This window comes from Penicillium griseofulvum (assembly GCF_001561935.1).
Source record: "Penicillium griseofulvum strain PG3 chromosome Unknown contig_95, whole genome shotgun sequence".
Classification (NCBI taxonomy): Eukaryota; Fungi; Ascomycota; class Eurotiomycetes; order Eurotiales; family Aspergillaceae; genus Penicillium; species Penicillium griseofulvum.
Window position 1 is genome coordinate 1,989,212 of NW_024467454.1, and position 24,617 is coordinate 2,013,828.

The following is a 24,617-nucleotide window of genomic DNA, read 5'->3' on the forward strand; positions in this document are numbered from 1 at the left end:
AGTGGTCTGATATCTCTGCCTGATACTCCTGGTCAGTATGGTGGATCTGCGACGCTGGTGGGACGACAACAGGACAGACCAACACTGACACGGGCCCTCGAGCTAACAAAATCTAAGGAGTTGCAGCATATCCGTATCCGCTAGTACTGAGGGAACCGATTGAAAGATTTTATCCTATCCTGGAGATTGCTGGAGATCGTCTATTATCTTGAGGGGCCACCTGGCAGTGTTCCATATTACGTGTTCAGTCAGTGGACATACCTACATTGCATGGATGTATTTGCTCCACACCTGGATACCTGCCCAGGTGCACCTATAAATTAACATAATATTCTGCTAGCAGAACATTAGAATAGCTCCATGTATAACGATTATCTCTACTTATATAGCGTAAGAATTGAAGGAACAGCATCGGAATTTTAGATGAAATATTACTATCACTTCTTTACAAAAAAGCGGCTTGCGCACTGTTCTAAAAACGTTCTGTACTTCGCGTCTAGGAAGGCGGTATTAGCGGTAAATTAGGGGGCCTATGTACTTGTTCTATCACTGTACAACGAGGGTATTCCGAGTTAATACGAAAGCATATGAAGTAGGTATGTAGTCGTAAAATACCATCTCTCAGATAGCCAACATCTAAGCATTCCGTAGTATTTACCAAAAAATCAATGTGGATACCGTTAGGCCTTCTAATCCACACTATATTTGTAGTTGCGATTGGATCAGTGGCTAGGCCGTAGGCGTAAAATTTTAGGCCTGCTCGAGGTTTATCTAGCGCATTGAACTTTTAGGATACGCAATCCAGACAGCGATGAGGGTGCTTTCAGTAACTTGGGAGTCGCTGAGTCGCTTGAGATTGCCCAGGTGCACATCATTAGTCTAAAATGGGATAGCGCATTCGGGCCGGAACCCCACTTCACACCATCTCCAAGTTGGAGCCTCCTGCTTAACGTACAACGCCTTGGTCAGGAGAGAATAGCAAAACGACCGTGCTCTATATATACATACTAAAGTAGATTCCCACCGATTACCTCCGAAACGCAATGAATACGATGGCCTCACTGGGTCCCTCCAGAAAGCCTCAATCGCAAACGCAAGTGACCTCGTCCCAGTTGAAGCGAGCAACATGCAACTTATGCCGTGAGCGCAAGGTGCGCTGCGACCGGGAAAAGCCGCAGTGCCATCGCTGTCGCAAATCGGGCCAGACGTGTGTCTATCCCTCGGACAAGGCAGATAACAACGAGATCAAGTCGGCGTTGAATCTGCTTCACTCCCGTCTGCGTAAGTATGCTCCAGATGCTGCCCCCCCCCCCGCCTCCCTCCCCCAACCACCCACCCGCTAACACTGAGAAATTCGGTGTTGGCGCCGGGGAGGAGGGGGGTGGGGGGTGTTCTTTTTGGATCTGCGCTTACAACGACAGTACAAGCGGAAACGACGCTCCAGGAACAAGGCTTACAATTTACCACTCAGTCCATGAAGCCGACTTCTGCCTTATCCCCAGGCTATACGTCGCAGAACTCCCAGTTTGCATATGACCTACTGTCACAAGGTGATGACATGGACTACTCAAATATGGTATTCCCAGAGTTTGACCCGAGGTATGCTCTTCTTTAAGTCCAAGGAGCTATATACTGTGCTTATAGCCTCCTTAGCAACTACCATGGGCCACCTGCCATGATCGATATTATGAACAGCTCTGGCACAGATGGGACTCCTTCAGATCTAGATTTGGATATGGCCAACCTAAAAGACAATCCACCAGGCCCCACATTCAAATTCAACCCACTGTTCGAGCAACCCACTCTCTTTAGTGGGCTGGAGCAGCAGTACGTACCCCACTATGACAAACACATCAGCCTACCGTCTAATTATGCGCTATGCAGATACCGGTCGTACTTTGATATAGTGCAGAAACACATGAGGTTAATAGACCAGCAGGAGTTTTTGCTATCCGTTGTCCCAAAGGAGACGCACCAATGCATGGCCCTAAAATATGCCACTGCTTTATCTGGCTCCACTGCGTGTGGAGAGTCAGCCCTAGCCATGGAGTCGTACATAGCAGCCCGGTTCCATCTAGAACAAGCCGAGAATCTAGCCGATAACTCTTCTTTCTTAACCCTTGAGACGGTTCAGGCTTTGCTTCTTGTTGCGAGGTTTGAATTTACTCATATCAGCGGACCGAAAGGGCTTCTAACCATAGCGCGGGCTATGCAGTTGCTAGGCTTGCTGGGATATGACGTGCTCGATCGGACCTCAGCAGAAGGCGAAGGAGATATATCTCAGATGATGCCGCCAAAAGCACATAGTCGGGAATATATTCAGATGCTACGGCGGACGTTTTGGATTGCATTTGCGATGCATTGCAATGCAGCTGCAAGTTTCTCATGTTGTATACCAGTCAAAGACAGTGAGGTAGGTTTGCATTGATTACGACTTGCCGCTTTCCTTTGTGACCAACGACTCCATACTAGATCGGCACCGCAATGCCAGTTCCCGACCCAACAATAGACTCCGATCCAAATCAGCACGTCTATCTTTCCGAAGGAATTACGAAAACCATGGCGGAGGGACTTTCCGTCTTTTCGCTTTTTATATTCGCCATGAAACTTGTCGTTGACGGAGACCGCCACCGCCAATCGACCAAGAAATACGTACGGGACAACGCATCTGACTATAATTTTTGCCTTGTCCACGACAAGATCGGGAGAGAGATTACCATCATGTTAAATTCCCTCTCGGCACAGGAGTCTCTGGATGGGCCAGATGACGAACTTCGCGTGCTCACTTGTATCATCGTCATAGGCGGTCGAATTGATTGGCTCAAGACGGCTATCATTGGATCCCAGAAAGCTGCGTTTCTAGGTCCCATTGCTAAGGAATATCGCACTTCGTGTGTCGCTGTCACAAATGCTATGTGCGACTTGCTTCTTCAGGCGAGTGTTACTGATGCAAAACAAGTAAGTCTATCCTAATTTCTTCTTATACCATTTACCACGTTCCCGTTCTTGAACATCACAGCAGACCATCTCAACTAAAAGCACCATCCGCTGACATGCGTTCTACTCGCTCGAAGGTCCCCGCCTGGAAAGAAATGTCGCTCTTCATAATGCGGCCGCTAGCCTTAGCCGCCGAAATCCAGCTCGACGTCCTACAAAACCCACAAGACATGAGCTATAATGCATTCTCATCAACGCGCGAAATACGACAGAACCTCGAAGTCTTGTGTAATGTCATGGTGGTGTGTAAGCCTGCTACTGGGGAGTATGACCCTAAGATTCAAGCATGTGCAGCCTTTCTGGAGAAAACAAAGTTTGAGAGAGTTTTTGATTCAGGGCTGCTAGGGAGGGGGTGTTAGTATACATATGTATGAATAGGTAGGGTTTATTGGCGGTGGAGTTAGGATAATAAAGGGGAGATCATCTATTATTATGGTACAGCAATCTGGGTCTAAACGCATTTTCTAGTGTTCGGGGGTTATGGTTGTGATTAATACAGACAACTCATAATATATCAGACATTAGACATTATAATTTCCTGCAAGTTAGGGAGGAATACATTCGGCTAACCTAACCCCTCCTGTCCCAATTACATCTACCACCACGTACAATACGCCTTAACTACGCAGAAGTGTAAATACATCCGAGCCAGCACTTCGACTGAAAAGGTCAGATACCAGTAAGTGGTGATAGAATTGGGCTTAGCTCTTAGCTCGGTCTCTAACCGAGTTCATTTACCAACACAGCCGGGGCATGGCCCGAGCTAGTCGGCCGTACCTCCGAGCATGTAGCGAGCCCTCTCGCAGCGGGGCCACAACGAGGCTTTGTATGGGCTCGGAGTAGGATGGCTATACTGTGATCAGTTGATCTAGTAAGTAGCCAAGTGACTGGCATTGTCACCCCCAACTGAGCAGGGGCCAGGTGTGAAATTGTATAGTGCATTACTGAGAGAAGAAGCGTTAATTTTAGAACATGTGGGAGGGGGGCCTGAGTTTTCCAAAGGAACCACCCTGAAATCAATTAATACGAGATTGGCAGATTACCTATAAGTAGCTATGTTTTTCCCCGAACTTTAGGAAATAGATCGTTACCACTAAGTCTGGCGGATCACCTCCTCACCTAAATCAAACGTCCAATCCCCACCAACGTCCAGGCTATTCTAACTTCCTAGAGTTGCAGAGCTCTCATCTCTTTGGAAATGGCACCTACCACGTCTGAACCTTCGCTGATAGTCTTCGGGCCTCAGGCAGAGCTCTCCTCTCTAGATGGAATTGACCAATTGAGGCAGGAGCTCAACGAGAATCCTCAACTATCCCATGTCCTCAATGCCGCAAAGCATGGGGCCGAACTGTGGAAGCTCATTGCCGACTTCGATCCTTCCTTGAACCATATTCCAGGAGCAAAGCTGCTCGCTGAGCTCCAAGAGTGGGTTGTAGGAGACGGCCCTTTGCCAAGTTACGACTTCAACGCATTTCGTCTTCCGGTTACCGTTCTTCTCGAGATCGCTCAGTATTTCCGCTACTTGAAGCAGCTGAATGTGGTCAGCCCTCACCGTGTCATGCTTAAGAGGGTCCAATCTGGCGGCGTCCTGGGCTTCTGTGTTGGGTTCCTCGGTGCAATTGCGGTGGCTACCTCGGAGATCGAAGATGAAGTCGCATTCACAGCTGCCACAGTCTTTCGTTTGGCTGTCATTATCGGTGCCTATGTCGACAATAACCAATTTGGTATACAAGGGACAAAGGTAGGCTGCATTGCTGTTCGATGGAAGGGAGATGATGTTCATGAACATGATATCTCTAATCTTGTTAGCACCTTTCCAAAGGTATTGCCCTTGCCCTTCTTGCTAAGTTGTCAAACCTGACTTAATGAGCAGGCGTATACATCATGCACCATCGATTCCAAGTCCATTACTGTCACAGCCAGCCTTTCTGATATAGCCAGCCTAACTGAACAGCTGCGAGCATATGGCTGCTATGTGACCACTGTCAGTGTAGAAGGAGCCTTTCACTCGGACATACATACCGCTGCCGTGGAAAAGATCAAGGACTTTGCCCTGGGCCGTCCAGATCTCCATTTTCCCAGTGTTGACAAGCTGCAAGCTCCACTCCGTTCTACCGTGAACGGTGAAATCATCACCAGCGGATCCCTCCTCCAACACGCCCTCGAGAATATTTTGCTGAAGCCGGCCGCATGGTTTAAAACGGTGCAGGGGGCCGTTGCCCAGCTGGAAGACGGTCATAAGACAGTTGCGTTTGCAGGATTCGGGAATCATATTCCGGCTTCGCTTGTCAGTGGTGCGGGTTTATATGTCTCGAATCTGAATAAGTTGACAGTATCGAATCCTCTCAACTCATTCCCCAATGGGACAAGGATAAAAAAGACAACCAAGCCAGGAAACCGAGTTTCAGATGCGCAAGACTTTGTGCCTTCTGAATATCCGCCCAACTCCATTGCTATCGTCGGTATGTCTGGCAGATTCCCCGGAGCAGATTCGTTAGATGAACTTTGGGAACTGCTGCTATCCGGCAAATCAATGGCTGAACCAGCTCCCGCTGAAAGAATACAACTACCTACAACCGGCGAGTACGCGAATACAAAATGGTGGGGCAATTTCCTCCGCGACCCTGATGCCTTCGATCATAAATTCTTCAAAAAGTCTCAGCGAGAGGCCGTCGCCTGGGATCCCCAGCAACGGATCCTTCTCGAGGTCGTCTACGAAGCCCTAGAATCAGCAGGATACTTCCGCGCCGGCGTCAAGCCAGAGCTGGATGACTACGGATGCTACATTGGCGCTGTCATGAACAACTACTACGACAACATATCCTGCCAGCCTACAACAGCCTATGCCACCGTTGGAACCTCGCGCTGTTTTATCAGCGGCTGTGTCAGTCATTTCTTTGGCTGGACTGGACCTTCCCTAACGATCGACACGGCGTGCTCATCCTCCCTAGTCGCGATTAATACCGCCTGCACAGCGATCTGGTCCGGTGAGTGTTCCCAGGCTGTAGCAGGGGGGACGAATGTGATCACTAGTCCATTCGATTATCGGAATCTCAAAGCCGCCGGGTTCCTTAGCCCTAGTGGACAGTGCAAGCCTTTCGATTCAGATGCAGATGGGTATTGTCGTGGAGAGGGAGTTAGTGCGGTTGTTCTTAAGCCCCTAGCTTCTGCGTTGGAGGAGAAGGATCATATCTTCGGTGTCATTGTGGGGTCTGCGGCGAACCAGAATCTGAATTTGAGCCACATCACCGTGCCTCACTCAGGTTCGCAGGTTAAACTTTATCAGAATGTCATGAGCCAAGCTGGGGTTCATCCGCACTCAGTGACGTACGTTGAGGCTCACGGAACGGGTATGTAACTTTTGTGTCTTTGAAATGGTACTCACACTTCGGTCGTGCATTTGCTGATTTAGAAATAGGTACCGGCATAGGCGACCCAGTTGAGTGTAACAGCATTGCTGAAGCATTCGGTGGCTCTTCAAGGGACATCAAACTCCACTTTGGCTCTATCAAGGGTAACATTGGGCATACTGAAGCTACAGCCGGTATTGCCGGGCTCGTCAAAGTCCTGCTTATGATGGAGCATGGGCAAATCCCCCAGCAAGCCAGCCACAGGCAGCTAAATCCGAAGATTGCCCCATTTTCAAACACGCAAATAGAAATTCCGCAGAGACTGCTGCCCTGGGATGCACCATCCTTGCTAGCCTGTGTCAACAGTTACGGTGCTGCTGGAAGTAATGCGGCTGTTATGGTTCGCCAGGGGCCATTTTCTAGGATTAACCCTATTGACAATCTCAGTCATGCCCCAATTGGAACGAGGTATCCTGTGTTTATCTCTGCGGGATCTTCAAGAAGTGCTCTTGCGTATTCGGAGAAGCTTTCCACTTGGCTGGGGACGCTTGGATCTGGTGTCCGGATCTCTGATGTGGTGTTCAATATAGCCGATAGAGCAAACCACTCGCTCTCGCATTTCTTCTCAACCACCGTGGCCAGTATCTCCGAGCTCAAGGACAAGTTGACCACTCTCTCGGCGATAGACGTCCTACCGAGTCCGAAACCTATAGTCTTTGTTTTTGGGGGCCAGGAAAGCGAATCAATCGGGCTGTGTGAACAACTCTACCAGTCTTCAGCACTGCTTCGATATCACCTCGACGCTTGTAACGAGATCTTGATCTCTTCTGGCTTTGAGAGCATATACCCTGCAATATTTTCAAAAGGTCCAGTTGGGAACTTGACCACTCTGCACTCTGCGCTGTTTGCGATTCAATACGCTTCCGCAAAAGCTTGGATTGACAGCGGACTCAAGGTAAATGCAGTCGTTGGCCATAGTTTCGGCCAACTTACGGCTTTATGCGTCTCGGGCGTGTTGTCGCTCGCCGATACTCTCAAACTTATCTGTGGAAGGGCGTCAATCATGACGAAGCATTGGGGTCCCGAACCAGGATCTATGCTCTTCCTCCAAGCAAACCGTTTTCAAACTCCTCAGTTCAGTCTACGGGAACGTCGAAATTGCCTGCTACAATGGACCAAACAGCCATGTCGTCGTTGGCTCTGCCAAGGAAATCGACACCCTAGAGACATTTCTTTCAGAGAACCCTTCCTTTGGAGGAGACTCGATTCGGACCAAAAGACTGGAAGTCACGAATGGGTTTCACTCAAGGTTCACAGAGCCCTTGCTGTCACATATTACAGCATTATCTAGAGGATTAAGCTGGCAGGAACCTAACATACATCTTGAGCTCTGCACTGAAAGTGCGGAGAGTCCTGATTCCCGGTTACCGGCAAGTCATGCAAGACGCTCGGTCTTCTTTCAGCAGGCAATTGAGAGGCTTGAGAAGAGGTTCCCTAAGAGTACATACCTCGAGGTTGGCCGAGGGTCATCCGTTATTCAGCTTGCCAGGGGCTGCGTAGCAGAAAGCCACGAACATCTGTTCTTATCCCCTCAGCTGACGACGGCTAACGCACTGACTTCACTAGCAAATACCACCGCTGACCTATGGAAATCGGGCTATGCCGCGCAGTCCTGGCTTTTCGATCGCTCTCAGAAACCATCATACCAAATCCTTCGCCTTCCATCGTATCAATTTGAGAAGACTCGCCACTGGCTTGGCTTCATCGCTGGGAGAGGCGAAAAGGAAACATTGCCAGAGCCTACAGCTGAAACTCAGCCTGTAATCCATGAGCTCCTCAAGTTCCTGCGATTCAACAACGACAAGAAGACCAGCGCAGTGTTTCGTATCGCGCCGCAGAGCGATCGGTTCCAGTCCATGCTAAAGGGCCACGTTATGGGAGGCCAGTCTCTAGCACCAGCCTCGTTGTACTTCGAGATCGTCGCTCGAGCTGCGTTATTTCTCCATTCAGATACTTCAGCCACGACCTGGGTAACAGCTGTTCAGGATCTCGTGATGAATTCGCCAATTGGCCTTGACACGAACAAGGAGCTCCTTCTCACTATGCAGCAAACGGATGATCAGCGACCTTCATGGTCATTCTCGATTATTACTCAACTACCTCCGAGTCAGACGGGCCGTGTCAGTGCACCATTTGAGACATCGACTGGACGGGTATATCTCCAAAGACGTGATGATTCCAAATCTGCCCAGCTGTTCCAACGCTTTGAAACCCTCACCGGGATCGGTCGCTGTGAGGAGATAATGAATCACCCGGACGCCGAAACAATGGAAGGAAAGCATATCTACCGTGCGTTTAACCACATAGTGCACTACGCTGAAAACTTCCGCGGAATCAAGAAAGTCGCGTGTCTGCGTCTGGAAGCCGCCGGGAAGGTGATGATCGACGTGGACCCGAGCGATCCAATTGACCAGCGCCTCTGTGATACCCCCATGACGGATAGTTTCATGCAATTCGCTGGATTCCTGGTGAACTACTTCAACAACGACAGTTTAGAGGATGTTCTAGTGTGTTCAAAGATTTCGCATATTGAGATCGGGGGGAACTTCGATCCAGACGCAAAGGAGTGGATGGTTTATTCTAATATGACTCCAGGAGGGCAGACCGATGCGTCTGCTGATGCGTATATATTTGATGCAAGGAGCAAGCAAATGGTTATGGCGGCCTTTGGGTTCCAGTTTTCGAAGATGTCGCAGGCACTGCTAATGAGGATGTTGAAGAGCGTGAATAGACCAACAGCTGCTGAACCAATTAGTACGCCTGTCAGTCATCACAAGTCGGACACATTTTTAGCTAAGGAACTGCCACCCCTAATGGAGGGTGCGTCATCCACGCTTTCCAAGGCAATTAAGAAGCAGCCTAGTACGCGGGCAGAACTCTTCCAAATCTTGCACAATGTCACAGACGTACCTCTGGATGATATGAACGACGAATCGTCTTTGGAAGACCTTGGAATCGACTCTCTTATGGCTACAGAGGTCATGAACGACATTCGAGCGACTCTTGGTCTTACAATTGACCTGGCTAGCTTCCTGTTCTACCCAGATCTCAAGAGCCTCACGGCCTATGTTGATTCGAAGTTCAACGGCATCGAGGACAGCTTCGAGGAATCTAGCGGCGAGGAATGGGCGCCAGTCGATACACCTACAGATCACTCTACAGTACCTACCCCGACAGAGTCGATCGACGAAGGGCCGGCCTCATTTGAGGCAGAAGGGATTCTTATGTCTGCACAGTGTGAAAGGATACCATCCATCAATTCCGCGTCTAGTTCATTTAAGAATATTCAGTTCGCGTACGATCAACTCGCGGAGGGGACACTTGCTGCCAATTTTTGGACTGAAGCCTACCCAGATCAGAGACGGCTTGTTCTTGCATATGTCGTTGAGGCCTTCGCGGAGCTTGGGTGTGATCTCGCGAGGCTGAGTCCTCGTGCTGCTGTACCTATGGTGCCTGCTCTGGATAGACACAAGAGGCTAGTTCGTCAGTATTATCATGTACTTGAGGATGGAGAACTGATCTTCGCTACGGAAGATGGCTTCGTTCGAACAGATGTACCGGTTGATTCAACGCTCGCTGAAGACATATATCAAGAGATCGTTGACCTCTGGCCACAACATAAGGTCGTGACGCAGCTTGTGAAAGTTATCGGCCCAAAGCTCGCTGAATGTCTCGGTGGGAATATTGATGGTCTTCAGTTGATATTCGGCGACAGAGCGAACAAGCTACTTCTGGAGGATATGTATGAGAACTGGCCTCTTCTTCGAACCCCAACATTACTTCTAGGAGACTTTCTCAAAACTGCTTTCTCCAACTCGAACGGAGGTGGGAAGTTTCGAATTCTGGAGATTGGGGCCGGAACGGGGGGTACGACGAAGCACATCATCAAGTACCTTAGAAGTCATGGTATTCCCTTCGAGTATGTCTTCACCGATATCTCAACGTCGCTAGTTTCAGCTGCGAAGAGGAAGTTCAAGGATGACAGAGAAATGTCCTTCCAGGTTTTGGATATCGAGAAAGATCCAAAACGGGAATATGAGAATGCCTTCCACATGATCATTGCCACAAATTGTGTTCATGCGACAAGGAGCTTGCAACAATCGCTAGTCACCCTTAACAAAATGGTACGCGAGGATGGTGCCGTTGCGCTTGTTGAGATTACACGAAACATGTTCTGGCTTGATATTGTTGTTGGATTGTTCGAGGGATGGTGGCTATTTGAGGACAACCGCACGCATGCCTTGGTTGATGAGAAACATTGGGAAATGGAGATGAAGGCGGCTGGTTTCAAGGAAGTTTTGTGGACGAGTGGAGAGTCCCTGGAGTCAAAGACCGTCCGCGTGATCGCTGCTTTCAAATCACCCCCTGTTGAGACCAAAACGCCCACGGCGAAGGCGGCTGTTGAGACAGTCGTATACAAGACGGTAGGCAGAACGAAGATTCATGCTGATGTGTACTACCCTCTTGATTCGGTTCCAACACACACAAAACTCCCAGTCGGTAAATATGCACTTGATTGCCTTTGACTTTGCAGGCGTATGCTAACTACTCGTGCACAGCCCTGATGATACACGGAGGTAGCCATATGATCTTCTCCCGCAAGGACATTCGACCAGCTCAGACTCGTCTCTTGCTGAATAAGGGGTTTCTCCCGGTGAGCCTGGATCATCGGCTCTGTCCTGAAGTTAGACTTGTCGATGGACCAATGGTCGACATTTGTGATGCACTTTATTGGGCGAGAAACAAACTGCCGCATATCACACTCCCAAATGAAGGAGTCAAGATTGACGGTGAGAGAGTCGTCGTTGTCGGATGGTCGTCTGGTGGACAATTGGCAATGTCACTGGCCTGGACAGCTCCGCAAAGAGGGTTGAGGCCACCAGAGGCAATCTTGGCATTTTATTGCCCGACGGACTATGAAGATGAGTGTAAGTTAAAATCCCATCCTCTTTAAAGGGAGATTTAACCTCTCAATAGGGTGGAGCAATCCCATCCAGCCCGTCGGGGCAGAAGATCAGGGAGATGCATACGATTTGTTAGAAGCGATCCAAGATGAGCCCGTAAGTTCCCCACTCCATATTAAACCCGATATGTTGATTAACGAATCGAACAGATCACCAACTACGGTATTGTCGGTGCCTGGGAGCCACTATCGGACCCCCGCATCCGCACCGACCCCAGATGTCGCATCGTCCTGCACATCAACTGGAAAGCCCAAACACTGCCAATAATTATTGGCGGTCTTCCCAGCAAAAGGAACAGCGCAGGCTTTAACATCCGAGACTGGAATGCTCTCCCACGGCCTTCGCTAGATGAAATCGTCCGAGTCAGTCCACGCGCCCAAATCTCACGAGGCAATTATCATACGCCCACGTTCTTCATCCATGGAACAAATGATGATTTGATTCCTTGGCAGCAGTCTCAAGGCACTTATGATGCACTTCGGGATGCAGGAGTCACTGGTGGCTTGGTTTTGATTGAGGGGGCTCCGCATATTTGTGATCTTAGCACCAATCCTGAGTCGGAGGGCTGGAAGGCAGCGATTCAGGGATATGAGTTTCTTAGTAGCTACGTGTGAGTGATGTGGTGGTAGTGTATGAGTCGGTATCTGAACCAAATTAGGTGCAATCAGAACCTTCTATGTTTCCATCTAATGGAGAAGTGCGTTTGATTCACCATTATGTTTGCTGTGTAGCCCGTTAGTTAGCGATGTTGTTCTGAACCTTATATAAGAGAGAAGGTCTTAGAATGGATAATGGGTGCATGGGGAGGAAGAAGAAGAAGAGGTATTTTCAGCGGTAAACTTGATAAATCGCCAAACAGCAGCCTACATTTTTGACTCCATAACGTACTTGCATAGTTGTTTGAATTGATTTTTCTAGAAGAAGTCTCTCAGTGTAAGTCAGCATATTGAGAGTAATACAGCCTCACGCACGTAGCCTACTAGAGAGGTAGACCCAATTGCTAACTCTCAATATGCTGACTGACACTGAGAGACTTCTTCTAGAAACATTGCAGTCAAGGATGTTATAAAAGGGAAGCCGAATTTTCCTCCTCAATTCTTTTTTCTTATTTATGTATGAGATATAATACTAGGTCTAACCAATTCCATCCAAGCCGTAGTCTTTCGCATCAAACCCGCATTTCTCTTATAATGTACAGCCATTAATAAACTTGCGCAAATGTACTCCTAGCTCTTAGCTTGTCACCGTACTCCCAAAGAGCCAGGATTCCAAAGAAACACGCCCACGTCAAACCAGCGAGGACGCTACATCCCTTTCCAATACCTAGATTGATGAATAGTGGTTGCGAGAAGTGAATAGCAGCACAAGCCACTGCGCTGCGCAGGAATGCTATGAAGCTTGTTAGAAAAGGCCTGTTTGATAACTCGGGAAACGACTTCCAACTCACAGTTTGCAGCAAACAAACTCGCAGCATAGCGAGGATAGGAAATTGGAAGATAGATGAAAATACACATCGTAATCTAGAAAGGATGTTTAGCACACGGACATTCCCATGGCTGTCGGTTCACCTACCACAAAGACACATGACATGTAGAGAACAATACCAATCGTGGGAACAACCCAATTAATCCAATCCCGAGATGTCCAGGCGAAAATAAGGATTCCAAACGGCGCAATTAAGGCCGCAAAAACGGCAGGAAGAAGTCGATGTTCAGGGGAGCCGATTCCATTCTGATAAGTATACGGCTCATAGTGGAACTTGACAAGCGCCAAGTATGAGCCGGCCCCGAAGAAGCAGGCTACAACAACGCACAGAAAAATGATTCCCATAATACCCATCGAAAATCCGTGAATCTGGGTGTAAACAATCGGGAATGATTCAAAAAATGAGTACTAAGCGCCATTTGTTAGTTCACTATGCTGCAAGCAATCGCTATACTCTTGCTGTTCCGAGACTTACGAGACTTACAAAAATACCGTAGATAAGACCGGTATAGACATTAATAAAGGCAATCGACGGATCCTTCAGAGTAACCAAGAAAGGAGTAGTCAAATACCCACCCAGCAGTGACAGGAAGTGAATATTCCCTTGCTTAATCTCTGAATCTGATCGAAGATTCTCATTCCCGGTGGATTTGCGTAGACGTTTGGTCCGGTTCAAGAGAATGAAGTCGCCATTGGTTTCAGGCAGGAAAAAGAATAACAGAATCCACGTGAAGCCACATAGAATGAGAAGCTCATACATAGACCACCTCCAGGAGCTCAGGGGCACTGAGAACCCAGATAAAAGCGGACCTAAAGCGGGTCCTGCCAGAGTTGCACATCCCCAGAAAGTGAGACCATACGGAATTTTCGGGAAAGAAAGAATATCAGCAGCTGAGGCTCCTCCTGTTGCCAGAACTGGGCCACCCAGCAGTCCCTGAAGAAACCGTAAGACAATCAATCCTGCAAAATTTGACACGCGAGATGTCACAGCGGTGATAACTATAAAGAGCGTAAACGAAACGAAGTACGGGATATTGCGTCCAACCGCCGGTATTTCTGACAAAGGGCTAAAGAATAACGGCCCAACACCCTAGAAATGCCGGATGAGTTCGGACACCTCTGCCAAGGTGATGGGGATATACTTACATATCCTAGAACATACATCGAGAGTGCCAAAGACGATTCCTGGACGCTCACACCGAACATCTCCACAAAGGTTGGCTGAGCTGGAGTGATGATTGCGGATCCACAGTACACTATATCTAGTCAATATAAAAACTTCTTACGAAATCCCTCGTTAACTGACCGGAAAAGGTAAGAAGGCAGATCTGCGAAAAAGCGACAGTTTTCTTTGCCAGGGACCACGTCTGCGGGTTTTCAGGATCGGTTTCGCTATACCAACTGACAGTCTGGTAACCAGACTTTGACTGGCCTGGTGAAGGCACAGGCTCAGCTTTCTCTACATCGGCATCCGTGTCTGTAGAGCTGCTGTTCGCTGGAGGTGTAGGTAGTTCAACCTGTGTTTCTTCCGGCAGTTGATACTGGAACCCAGCCTCCTCATCAGGGTAAAGGAAGACCCGGGGACCGAGAACTAATCGGCAGAGCTGGCCAAATGGCGCATCGCGAACGCTAAATGCTGACATGGTCTGGAATCAAAACTTAGGGCGCTCCAACAAGTACCTTTCAACCTAGAGTTGATAATAGAGTGAGAACAATTTACAACATCACCTACTGGCTTATGTTCAATATTAAATATAGCACATATTCCCTCTATCACTCCATCTTTACATCCCTTTCTCGGTATTGCAGCCGAAAGGACTCATTTCTTTGTTCAAGGGTAGGTAGGGTAAACTAAGCTAAAGGGGTATAGATCTTCCCGAGCTCCACTTGTGTCGGCAAGCCAATCGGAAAGCGGAATGGAGTTCCTTCCAGCATAGGCGCGATCATATTGGCTACGAATCTTCGACATGCTCGGCCCCCGACCTGAAGTTGCACATCTCCTCGGCCGAGCACCCGAGACCTACCAAGATCAACGCCTGACACTTTGAGTGGATTTCCAACTAACAATGTTTCCGACCAACGATGCTCAGTTCTCCACCGGCCTTACCTCGATAGACTCTAGTGCCAATTTGAATACTAGGGATCGCGGTTCAGGACGTCGAGAATGACTGACTCACTCGCTGCCTTCCCCTTCCGCGTCGGACCCATGATATGTGAAGGTGGAGCTGGCTCTCTTTATATTGTGGATGTTACTCGTAACCTATTTGGCTATATTAGGAGGCCTAGCTTATCCTGTCATCCACTGCCTCGATCTGCTGTCGAAGTTTCATATTTCCCAGAATCACTTTTTTTTTCCGTACGCGAGAGACAATGCATCCAGACTAGAGAATAAAGAGCACGCTTCTACTTTATTCCTTTCCCTTGCTCGACGACTGCCGGGTGTGGCAACTCGAATGTATTTTCTGTGTGCGATTTTTCGATTGCCATGTTTTTATCGGGAGCTTTTAGAGGTGTAGGTGGTCAATGCGGTGAGGCGAATGATTGCGGGTGATTCTCACTTCTCACCCAGTTTTGTGATTGCTGAGTTCAATCTCAAGTGGAAAATGCGGGAAAAGACATAAAGAGGCCTTGAACCGTCTTCTGACAGACGACTTCTATTTCCGTGCCCGTTGCATACACCCGCAATGGCAGTCACTACGGACTAGTACACTTCGAAACAGAATATATTTGATTCAAATCTCATAGACGCTTTGTGTTCACGGGTGTGGTTTGTCATGCAATTGAGGTCAATTCGATTAGTGCAGGCTGTCTCAACACGCTCGGTGAAAACTTTATCTCCACAATGGATGAAGGTATCAGTACTACTCCGTACAAGAGTCGGAGTTTTGAAAAGCGAGAAAGCCATAGTGAAATTATTAGGTGATAATCTCGACAACAGTCACATGCAGTCACATGGCATCAGTGCGTTTGATCCCTTTCTTGTCTTTCACTCATTTCAATGTTTTCACCAGATCATGTACTGTTTCTCGTAAATCATTATTTCTCACCTGAACCCTGATGTTCGATTATAAACCGATATCGGTCTTCTCAAGGTTACTATGTCGACGTTGCCGAGATGACAAGAAGACATTAATGCAAGTGAACTGGAACCCGCAGGCTATATGTGAAATCTCACTTCTGTCAGAAGTTTTCAGGTCCTCCAGTGTAAGCCCTAACTAACAAATCACACGGCACTATGACAGCAAGTAAACTTCCGTCAACATCTATACCCTGGCCACAATGTCACCGCCGTTCGCAAGGCAGAGTATATCTTTGCCAATATCATGCAGATTAATGATGGGGAAAAAAGCAAAAATCGCCGTCATTGTGTTATGTAATGAATTGGGTTTAACTATCTCATTACGGATTTGAGACTCGGGATGTAAAGTAGCGTAAACGGTCACATGTATCTCCTCCTTTGGGGCAATCTTTTCACGAGCTTGACTTGAAGCATGGCAGGTCATGGAACGGCATAGGACGAACCATCAAGCGCTCTAATGTGGCCAACCCTAACAGGTCAACAACTCGATGTAAAGAATTCAGCTACTAAAAGTTCTTCTCTCTTTTAGTCTTTCCTTCTGTTTCGAATATGCTGAAGAGATAAAATGATCTCATGGTCAACAAGAACAGGGGAACTGCAAGATTTCCCCACTTCACTAAGCTCCATTCTCCAACATTGCGTAGCGTTGGCCAACCCATGCACCATGTTGTAACACCTAAGTGTCCCAGATCACCCCACCATAGTGCTGTTAACAATGCGCGAGCCACTTTGATGTCGTCGGTTGAGTGAAAGACGTAAATCTCGATTATAGCGATCAAGAGAAAGAGGTTGCTCGTCTGATAGGTGAGAATTGTCTCAGATGGAGCGAGGCTTGGTGGCAATGTGAGTTGAGATTGTCCGGATACGTAGTAGGCAGGTGAGATCGAGGTTACTGTGAATGCGAGGATGAGCACCACGGGCTCGATGATGCAGAAGATATAATAAGGAATAGTCGGGAGTGCGGAGGCCATTGTGGACGATTTTCTGGGCTGAGTTCGCTGGACCATCAGGGGAGGACTGGACTGACAAAGTGACTCAAGAAATGCTAGGCAAGAATCCACCGCTGTCATTTTGAATCCTTTTTTTTTGCCACAACACGTTTCCACATACCAAGCAGGTATTCCCGCAGCGGAGCCCGCGGGTTCCGCCTCCGCAGGCATCTACTGTAGCTACTGCTGAAGGAACCCCGGAACCTGGTGGGGATTTTCGGGTCAATCCGAACCCGACCGAATAGCGGACTCTTGATCCCAGCTCCACCGGCTGGGTTGTTATCCGCGGAAGTCCATAAATCCGTGTCCGAGGACAGCGTCCAGCTATTCGGGATCCTTGAATATAAATAACATAGATTTCCTTGAAAACGGTACGAACTCCCGCCCCTTTATTCATCTTGCAATAAACCTAATCTCCCTTCTACGACACCACCGCTTTCCATGCCTACCTTAGCACTTCCCGGTGGTACGTCACCTAGCCTCGGCCGGGCCATCGTTACGGCTGTCATAGCCAACCGATGGACTTCGTCATGGAAAATAGTTATCCTTTCGCGCTCTTCCCAAGCTCCCACTTGGCTGCGTGCAATCGACCAAGAATCAACACGTACCACGATCCGCACTGTCGACTACCTGTCCGTGGAATCACTTGTGGCTGCCTTGAAGGGTATACACACTGTCATATCCGTTACTTCGGCCATCGACGGTAGTCAAGCACAGATCCAGATCAACATACTGAATGCCGCTCTCCGTGCGGGATGTAAACGCTTCGCTCCATCCCAGTGGGGTTTCGGACCTAAGGGCTGGGAGAGAGTTTCTACCCTTCGATGGGGGAACCATGGCGTGTGGGATGAATGCACCAAGCACAAAGGCGAGATAGAGTGCGCCAATTTCAACCATGGATCTTTCATGAACTACCTTGGGCATGGGATATATCCTTTACCCTCTCAACCTGAGTCTGACGAGGCCATAGCTCTTGCTCAACTAAAGAAAGGAGGAGGATATATTCCTGGTGAGGATGAAGCGTGCCAAGGACTCCAGAGGCAAGGGCCTCTAATTGATCAATCGGGGGCTTTTCTCATTGGACTCAGAAACGGTATCGCAGAGCTTCCCATCAAAGACGATGGTCAGTGGCCGCGGATCACGATGACCTCTATGAAAGATGTGGGCCGGTTTGTCGCTGGTTCTCTCAACTTGCCAAAGTGGGAAGAGAACATGAGCATGGTAGGGGACACCCTGACAATGGGAGAACTTCTGGCGCATGCCGAAGCTGTGACTGGGAAGAAGTTCAAAGTGGTCACCCTAAAGCGAGAGGACCTCGAGAAGCGACTGGTAAGTCTGGCTCAGGATGACTTCATGGGACAGATGTGGACCGAGTTCAACCTTGCCTATATCCGAGACTTAGAGGATGAGGTGGTCCTACACCCCATTGTGAATAGCCTGTGTCCTGAAGTGAAGCCTACGAGCGCGCGGGAGTATATGGAAAGGTTTTGGAGTTGTTGATGGATACTGTAGCAACGAGATCAGAAGCAAAGCAGTCCACGACCTCTTTGCCTGCGTCCTGATTCGGAATATTATTGTTTTTGTCTAACGGAGATGCTCGTTCGACCTCGTGAGTCTTAAAATTCGTAAGCCATCATTCGTTATAGTACGGTAGAAGAAGAGCTTTCCTGGCTGTCCTGTCCATCTAGTCGTTGAACGGGTGTTGCAGTGACAACGTGGTCTATAAAACTAGGGTATGGCGAGGTCTTTCCATCCTCCATGTTCGAGGTCATACGGCTGAAAGCAGGGCCACAAGGACACGAATTAGCAGTCGTCTTCCTCGTCTCGAGGCTCTAATTGATCCAAAGTTAGCAGGTCACGGTCAGTCAATTTAGCAGATGCTAGTCCCCTTTCAGAAGGCCAAGCTTGTTACAAGAACCAAAGAAACATTACCCACTAACACTGTCTCTATACAACTCACTCGTTCGCAGTGGCCACTCTAGAGGGTAAGTGGTTGGCAGGATGGGGATTCGAATGCCTGCCATGTTTCCAAACGAGCAGGTATTAGTCTGTTTGACTTGTTTGCTGGGCCAACACTCTAGAAAGCCTGGGAACCTTACAAATCTCTAACACAGAAGCTATCTTAATCTGTTATTTATGACTGTACAAACTCTCCATAAAGAAACATCAAGAGGTTCGGGCGGATAGTTATTTGCGCGTTTATGTTGTAACTTATCTGGCATAGATATTGAATCCTGCATTTTAACATAATATTATATGACTTTGTAACTAGGATTACATTCTATAAGTGTATTTTCATTTCTTAGGGCAATATATCCCAGGACCAAGAGGGACCGAGACATCATAGCTTAATCCATCAATCTACTTGCGTATCAGAAGGAAACGGGGGTTGCGAGGTAAAGGCCTTGAGGTCGAATTTCCTCCAGGCTTGCTATTCGAGTAGGAGTCAAGCAAAGGGACCATGGGGTAAAGTAGGTTCACTAAATTGCGTTTCCCTGAGCCGTGATAGGTGAGGTCGCATCCGTCTCGACTCAGATGAATGTTGGAAGTTTTCCTTGTACTTGTCAGTCTATACTATTTCGCTGCATATATTTTTTTTTTCTCGCCTGATTTGGATGATCGCCTGATTTGGGAATTTTGAGGTCAGACAGAGTAGGAAACCTCGTGTAATTGCCAACAACAACAAAAAGAAACTAGCAGCTCTCTAGAAAATTATAGAACGGTGATTCTGTGTATAATGTTCACATATTTATTATGTATAATTATTAGAAAAGTAGCAAATTTTCAACAACAGGGAAAGGAGAGGGAGGAGACAGGAAATTTTAGGTACGCAGAATATAGACAGAACGAAGAGAAATAAAATCATGAGATCGGAATTGCAGACATCAACTTCTTCCAACCGCGTCAATCTCGAGTTGCCCAAGTATCCTACTTGATTCCCATTAATTTCAGATAGATCAATCGACCACTGGCTTAGGCACGGAATCCTCGAAGCTTGCACCCTCCCCTTTGGCAATACCTGTCTGGTCATTAGGCTTAGGCACATCATCATCGTACTTTGCTTCATTTCCACTGGCGATTCCGTTCTCCGCCACTGGGGGTAAGGAATTCTCAAATTCTGGATCTTTGTCATTGGCAATTCCATTTTGGACAGCGGGGATGGGCACATCTGAATCGAAACTTGCGCCATTTCCTTCGGCAATTCCGTTCCCGCTTGTCGGAGGTACAGTCTCTTGAAACTTTGCACCATTTCCTTTGGCGATTCCTCCAGGATGTAGGCCTTGATTTTCCCCTGTTCCTGAACCTGATTCTGCACACCCTGAGGGACAAGAACCCGCAGGGCCCTGTTTTCCATCAGCACCAGATGGACCCCTAACGCCCTGATCACCTTGCTTTCCTTGAGGCCCTTGCTGCCCTTGAGGCCCTTGCTGCCCTTGAGGCCCTTGCTGCCCTTGAGGCCCTTGCTGCCCCTGAGGCCCTTGTGCCCCTGGAGACCCCTGTGGTCCCTGCGGACCGGCAGGTCCCTGGGGACAAACAGTACAAGGCTGTGGCTGTACAGGTTGAGGCGGAGTGACTGGTTTTATAGGTTGAGGTGGAGTGACTGGCTGTACAGGCTGAGGCGGAGTGACTGGTTGTACAGGCTGAGGCGGAGTGACTGGTTGTATAGGCTGAGGCGGAATGACTGGTTGTATAGGTTGAGGCGGAGGAAATTGCCCACCGGGAATAACCTGAGGTGGATACAGGATATGCTGCTGCCCAAGTACAAATAGCGGGCCTTGGCCCATGTTCAACATACCGATGGATGGAGGTTGCTGAGGTGGGAGGAAATTTGAAAGGCTAGGACCGCCGTGTGAACAAATGCAGGGTCCACCTTGGCCATATCCATATTGAGGAAAGAGATTTTGCATGCCACCGATTTGTTGCTGTATTGAGTTGAGGCATGGTTGTTGACTTGGTTGATATAGCGAGACGGGCGTGCATAGTGTGTTAGAGGTGCAAATGTAGGCGAATTGAGCTAAGCTCGAATCAATGAATATGAGGAATGCGATTAAGGTCGTTGAAGTCTCAATAATTCTCATCTTCTCGTTGATATGGAGAGTTAGATAATCGTGGACGTATGCTTGATTAGTAGGGCTGGGTGAGTTTGTAGTGACAGGAATGAAAAGCCCAAGAATAGTCAGGATGTATCTATCTACAGTATGTAGTAGATAAGTAGGAATGAATAGCAATTCTATAACCCTAATGGATAGTTACAATCCGGAAGCGGGTATACGAGGGTTATGGGGACCAGTTGCCGACGCGACGAGACGGTCATTTCCTTGTCCGGGAAGGCCAGATACAACGTTGTATGCATGCCGCAAAGCATCGAAGTGTGGAGATATTACAACGCTAGGTGCTGATGAAGACGGATTTAGTAGAAAGATACTCAGGCAAAATATCCATAGTGGCATTTGTGAATGTAAGAAACTGCGTAGTAGAAGTCCAATGGTACGATTCTTGCTCGGTTGCCGTCAAGAGCATTGACAAGCAATACTAATTAGTGCTATGTAAGACATATCCATATTTGTCCTGCACAGGAATGACAGGCAGCTGCATAGCCTTCTCATCAACTTGGTTGAAGAACAACTTGTTGGCATAGTCCTTGTATTTATTGACTCGTTCCAACTGCTCAGGGCCGACACCATGAGGGAAAATAAAAATCTGGGGATGAGGACCTGTTTCAAGTCAGATGGAGATTTTTATAGCATAAAGAAGGAAATCTTGCATACGTGGATCCTTGGAGTTCTCTCTGCTCTTTTTGTAATACTCCTGGTAGTCTTGCATCACCTGGCCGAAATATGCATGGGCAGTGAATGCATTCTCGAAGACTAGAACCCATTTGGGACGAACCTTCTGCCCGACACTCTGCATGCCATATGCATAGAATACATTAAGGCGACCTGCTACCAGGTCTTCCTCCGCCTTTTCCTTAGTATTCTTGTCCTTCTTTTGATTATCCTTGATTTTTTGCTTCTCCTCCTCAACTGTACTATTGTTCTCTTTGGCACGCCTTGCGGCCAGAACATCGATCTTTGCTTCGCCCTGTTGGCCTCCTACACCGACGAGTTTCTGCTCGTAGTCATTCAATCAGCTTCCTTTATCAAGACTTTTGAGTGATATTGTCAAACCATCTCTCAGTATAACCCACCTTTTGATTGTCTAAGTCAAGATTGAGAATTTGATCAATACCAAGGCCTTGAACTGTCTCGCCCAAGCCCCCTGTCGAGTGGTTAGTATGTCTTTCATCTATTCATGGGTATGAAGGTTGGAAGATCCCACCTTTTCCACCAACTCCAGGTGCAGTTTTATTAAGCCCTACACCAGCTGCAGCGCCTGTTAAACCATCTGTTGGTGGCAAACCCTGACCTATCACTACTCCAGATAGATATGGTATGAGAAGGCCAAAGACCACGAGTTTTAGGCTGGAAAGAACAGGCATTTTTCGCCTAGACGTTCTGTGTTATGAAAGGCAAGAGCCGAGGGGGGACCTTGGGATATCAGACTTCGACAGCTTCAGGATAACAACTGGCTTATAATCAAGGCAAATACAACAGCACGGTAAATGTCAATGAGCATACGCCTACTGCTTAATACAGACTCACACTGTACATTTCATTAATCATAGAATACAAACAGACGAGTCACGTCATGCAACTCTGCGAACCTTGGAATTCGATAAGACGGTAAAACAATAAAACAACTGTCAGTTGTTTTAATGTACTGTTGCCTTCCCATTTTAGGTACATTCTACGGAAAGTAGGTTAGCCGATAGGGTCTCGAAGGGGTTGTAAAGAGGCGTAGCTGAGTAGGTGCTCGAGTCCTAAAACGTCCTTTCCACTTCCACACCACCTTGCAACCGTCATACTAGTTCTGTTTTCGACAGGGCCGGCCTGTGAAAGAGTCAAAGAGTCATAGACTCGTATGATTACATGTTGAAAAAGGTCTTGGAGCGGATTTGAAAGTCGTACACAATCCTGGGCCCGTGCGTAGCCCTCGATGATGTGGATGGGAATGCAAAAGTTTAATGGAACGCACGACACGAATGCAGGTGTGGCAGCTTATGACACATTTTGACGGATTGTAACAGTTCATCTAGGTCTAATTAGTCCAAATCTTGAAGCGGATATATCGGAGACTTAGGTGGCTTCAAGTAAAGTAAAGTATAAATCGGCGCATTTATGTCAAGACAACTTTTCTTTCCTAGGCCACAAGGGTGTTCCTATCATTTCATTTGGCTGTCGCATCCCCTGCAAAAATGCAGGCCAATTTACTTTTACTATGGGCTTTTATTTCTAATCTGCATTGTGCTACTGCGCAATTCTACACTGGATGTATTGCTCCCCCTTGCTATCCACCAGCGTACGCCTCTTACTGCAGTATTGTTCCCAATACACCATTATGCCTTAGTCCTGGAAATATGGGGGGGTTCCCCCCTCCCCCTGGATGGAATGGTAATGGAATGGGCTACCAAGAATATCATAATCCGCATCTATACCCTCATCATCAAATGCGGCCACCGCCACCACCTCCGTCTGGATACCAACCTCCTTATCCTGTGCAACAACCCTATCCGCCTCCAATACAGCCACATCCATATCCATTACCACCACCGCCGCCGCCTGGATACCAACATCCTTATCCTATACCTCCTCCTTATCCCCCATACCCATACCCACCACAAGAGCCAGTTCGTCCACCACCTCCTAAACCTGACCCGTGCCCTGTGAGCCCTGAGTGCAAGAGGGGGGATAAGGGTGAAAAAGGCGAAAAAGGCGAAAAGGGAGAAAAGGGGGATAGAGGTGAAAAGGGGGAATGTGACTGTAAAATAAACAAATGAGGGATTGTGCAAAACACACAAATCAACATATGAATCTCATAATGATTTTTGCATCAGACAATCACATGTTTATTCTTTAGACCAACCGAATACCAATTAGTCTCAACTGGCCGTTTGAAAGGCAACAAAGAGTGTAAAGAGATAAAGACCGTTTTATTAGGACAATTACCCAATATCACTCCGGCACTAGCATGGTCACACATATGTGATATAAGCTATGCATAATTTCTGTCCAAATGTGCTATGGTCTGTGAGTGAGGTGATGACTTTATTTGCAGATTGAACCCTGTAAATTGCCTTTGCAGCTGCTACAATGCTGACATTACTATGATGAGTGTATGATCTAATAGAGGCTTGGTTAGTGGTGTCAGGTTAAGTATCTATACCACCGTACTTGTATAATAGGTTACAGAATAAGGTTTCCTCGGAAGTACTGTGGCTTTATTTCCTCAATATATCAGTAGTACCTCATAATTCTTCCACCGAAGAAGCTGAGTAGAGGGACATTACATGCACAATAAAAGGTCTTGGTTAGTGCTTCTCTAGAATCATGGAATGTCTAGATAGGCATGCCATACTATACTGTATTGTGCAACGGCATACCCTTCGCCGGCACTTAGAATCCAGAAAATGTAGATATGCCGTAAATTAAACTTTGAGTTGCATTGATGTTTCCTAAACTGGCAGGGTGCCACAACATTCCGGTATGCGTTAATCCGGCCTTAGCGATGCTTATTTACAACATTTCCGGCAAATCACCCACCAGCTATTAACTAAGGGTTATTGAAAGTGTATTCTAGATGTTGAAGCTTGAAA

General features: G+C 47.7%; 5 protein-coding genes across 5 annotated transcripts; 2 read left to right on the forward strand and 3 right to left on the reverse strand.

The window, feature by feature from the left end:
• Nucleotides 1-1,043: 1,043 nt before the first annotated feature.
• PGRI_062130 (Acyl transferase/acyl hydrolase/lysophospholipase) lies at nt 1,044-11,985 on the forward strand (the record flags this gene model as incomplete). The annotated part of the gene is made up of 14 exons (XM_040793927.1): nt 1,044-1,281; nt 1,422-1,599; nt 1,645-1,827; nt 1,885-2,413; nt 2,473-2,958; nt 3,075-3,239; nt 3,627-3,676; nt 4,177-4,819; nt 4,871-6,347; nt 6,416-7,302; nt 7,460-10,907; nt 10,967-11,335; nt 11,385-11,467; nt 11,521-11,985. The coding sequence occupies 14 exons, from the start codon at nt 1,044-1,046 to the stop codon at nt 11,983-11,985; spliced, it is 9,201 nt and encodes a 3,066-aa protein (XP_040648782.1).
• A 587-nt stretch (nt 11,986-12,572) lies between these two features.
• Nucleotides 12,573-14,499, reverse strand: PGRI_062140 (MFS transporter; the record flags this gene model as incomplete). The annotated part of the gene is made up of 6 exons (XM_040793928.1): nt 12,573-12,760; nt 12,819-12,891; nt 12,944-13,264; nt 13,341-13,946; nt 14,003-14,112; nt 14,163-14,499. 6 exons carry the CDS (start codon nt 14,497-14,499, stop codon nt 12,573-12,575), a joined length of 1,635 nt encoding a protein of 544 aa, XP_040648783.1.
• A 2,866-nt stretch (nt 14,500-17,365) lies between these two features.
• On the forward strand, nt 17,366-18,424 carry PGRI_062150 (uncharacterized protein; the record flags this gene model as incomplete). Its single annotated transcript, XM_040793929.1, has 1 exon — nt 17,366-18,424. One exon carries the CDS (start codon nt 17,366-17,368, stop codon nt 18,422-18,424), a length of 1,059 nt encoding a protein of 352 aa, XP_040648784.1.
• A 1,457-nt stretch (nt 18,425-19,881) lies between these two features.
• Nucleotides 19,882-20,810, reverse strand: PGRI_062160 (uncharacterized protein; the record flags this gene model as incomplete). Its single annotated transcript, XM_040793930.1, has 3 exons — nt 19,882-20,268; nt 20,313-20,498; nt 20,721-20,810. 3 exons carry the CDS (start codon nt 20,808-20,810, stop codon nt 19,882-19,884), a joined length of 663 nt encoding a protein of 220 aa, XP_040648785.1.
• Nucleotides 20,811-21,457: 647 nt separating this feature from the next.
• Nucleotides 21,458-22,403, reverse strand: PGRI_062170 (uncharacterized protein; the record flags this gene model as incomplete). The annotated part of the gene is made up of 4 exons (XM_040793931.1): nt 21,458-21,639; nt 21,694-22,033; nt 22,113-22,183; nt 22,244-22,403. The coding sequence occupies 4 exons, from the start codon at nt 22,401-22,403 to the stop codon at nt 21,458-21,460; spliced, it is 753 nt and encodes a 250-aa protein (XP_040648786.1).
• Between the last annotated feature and the right edge of the window lie 2,214 nt (nt 22,404-24,617).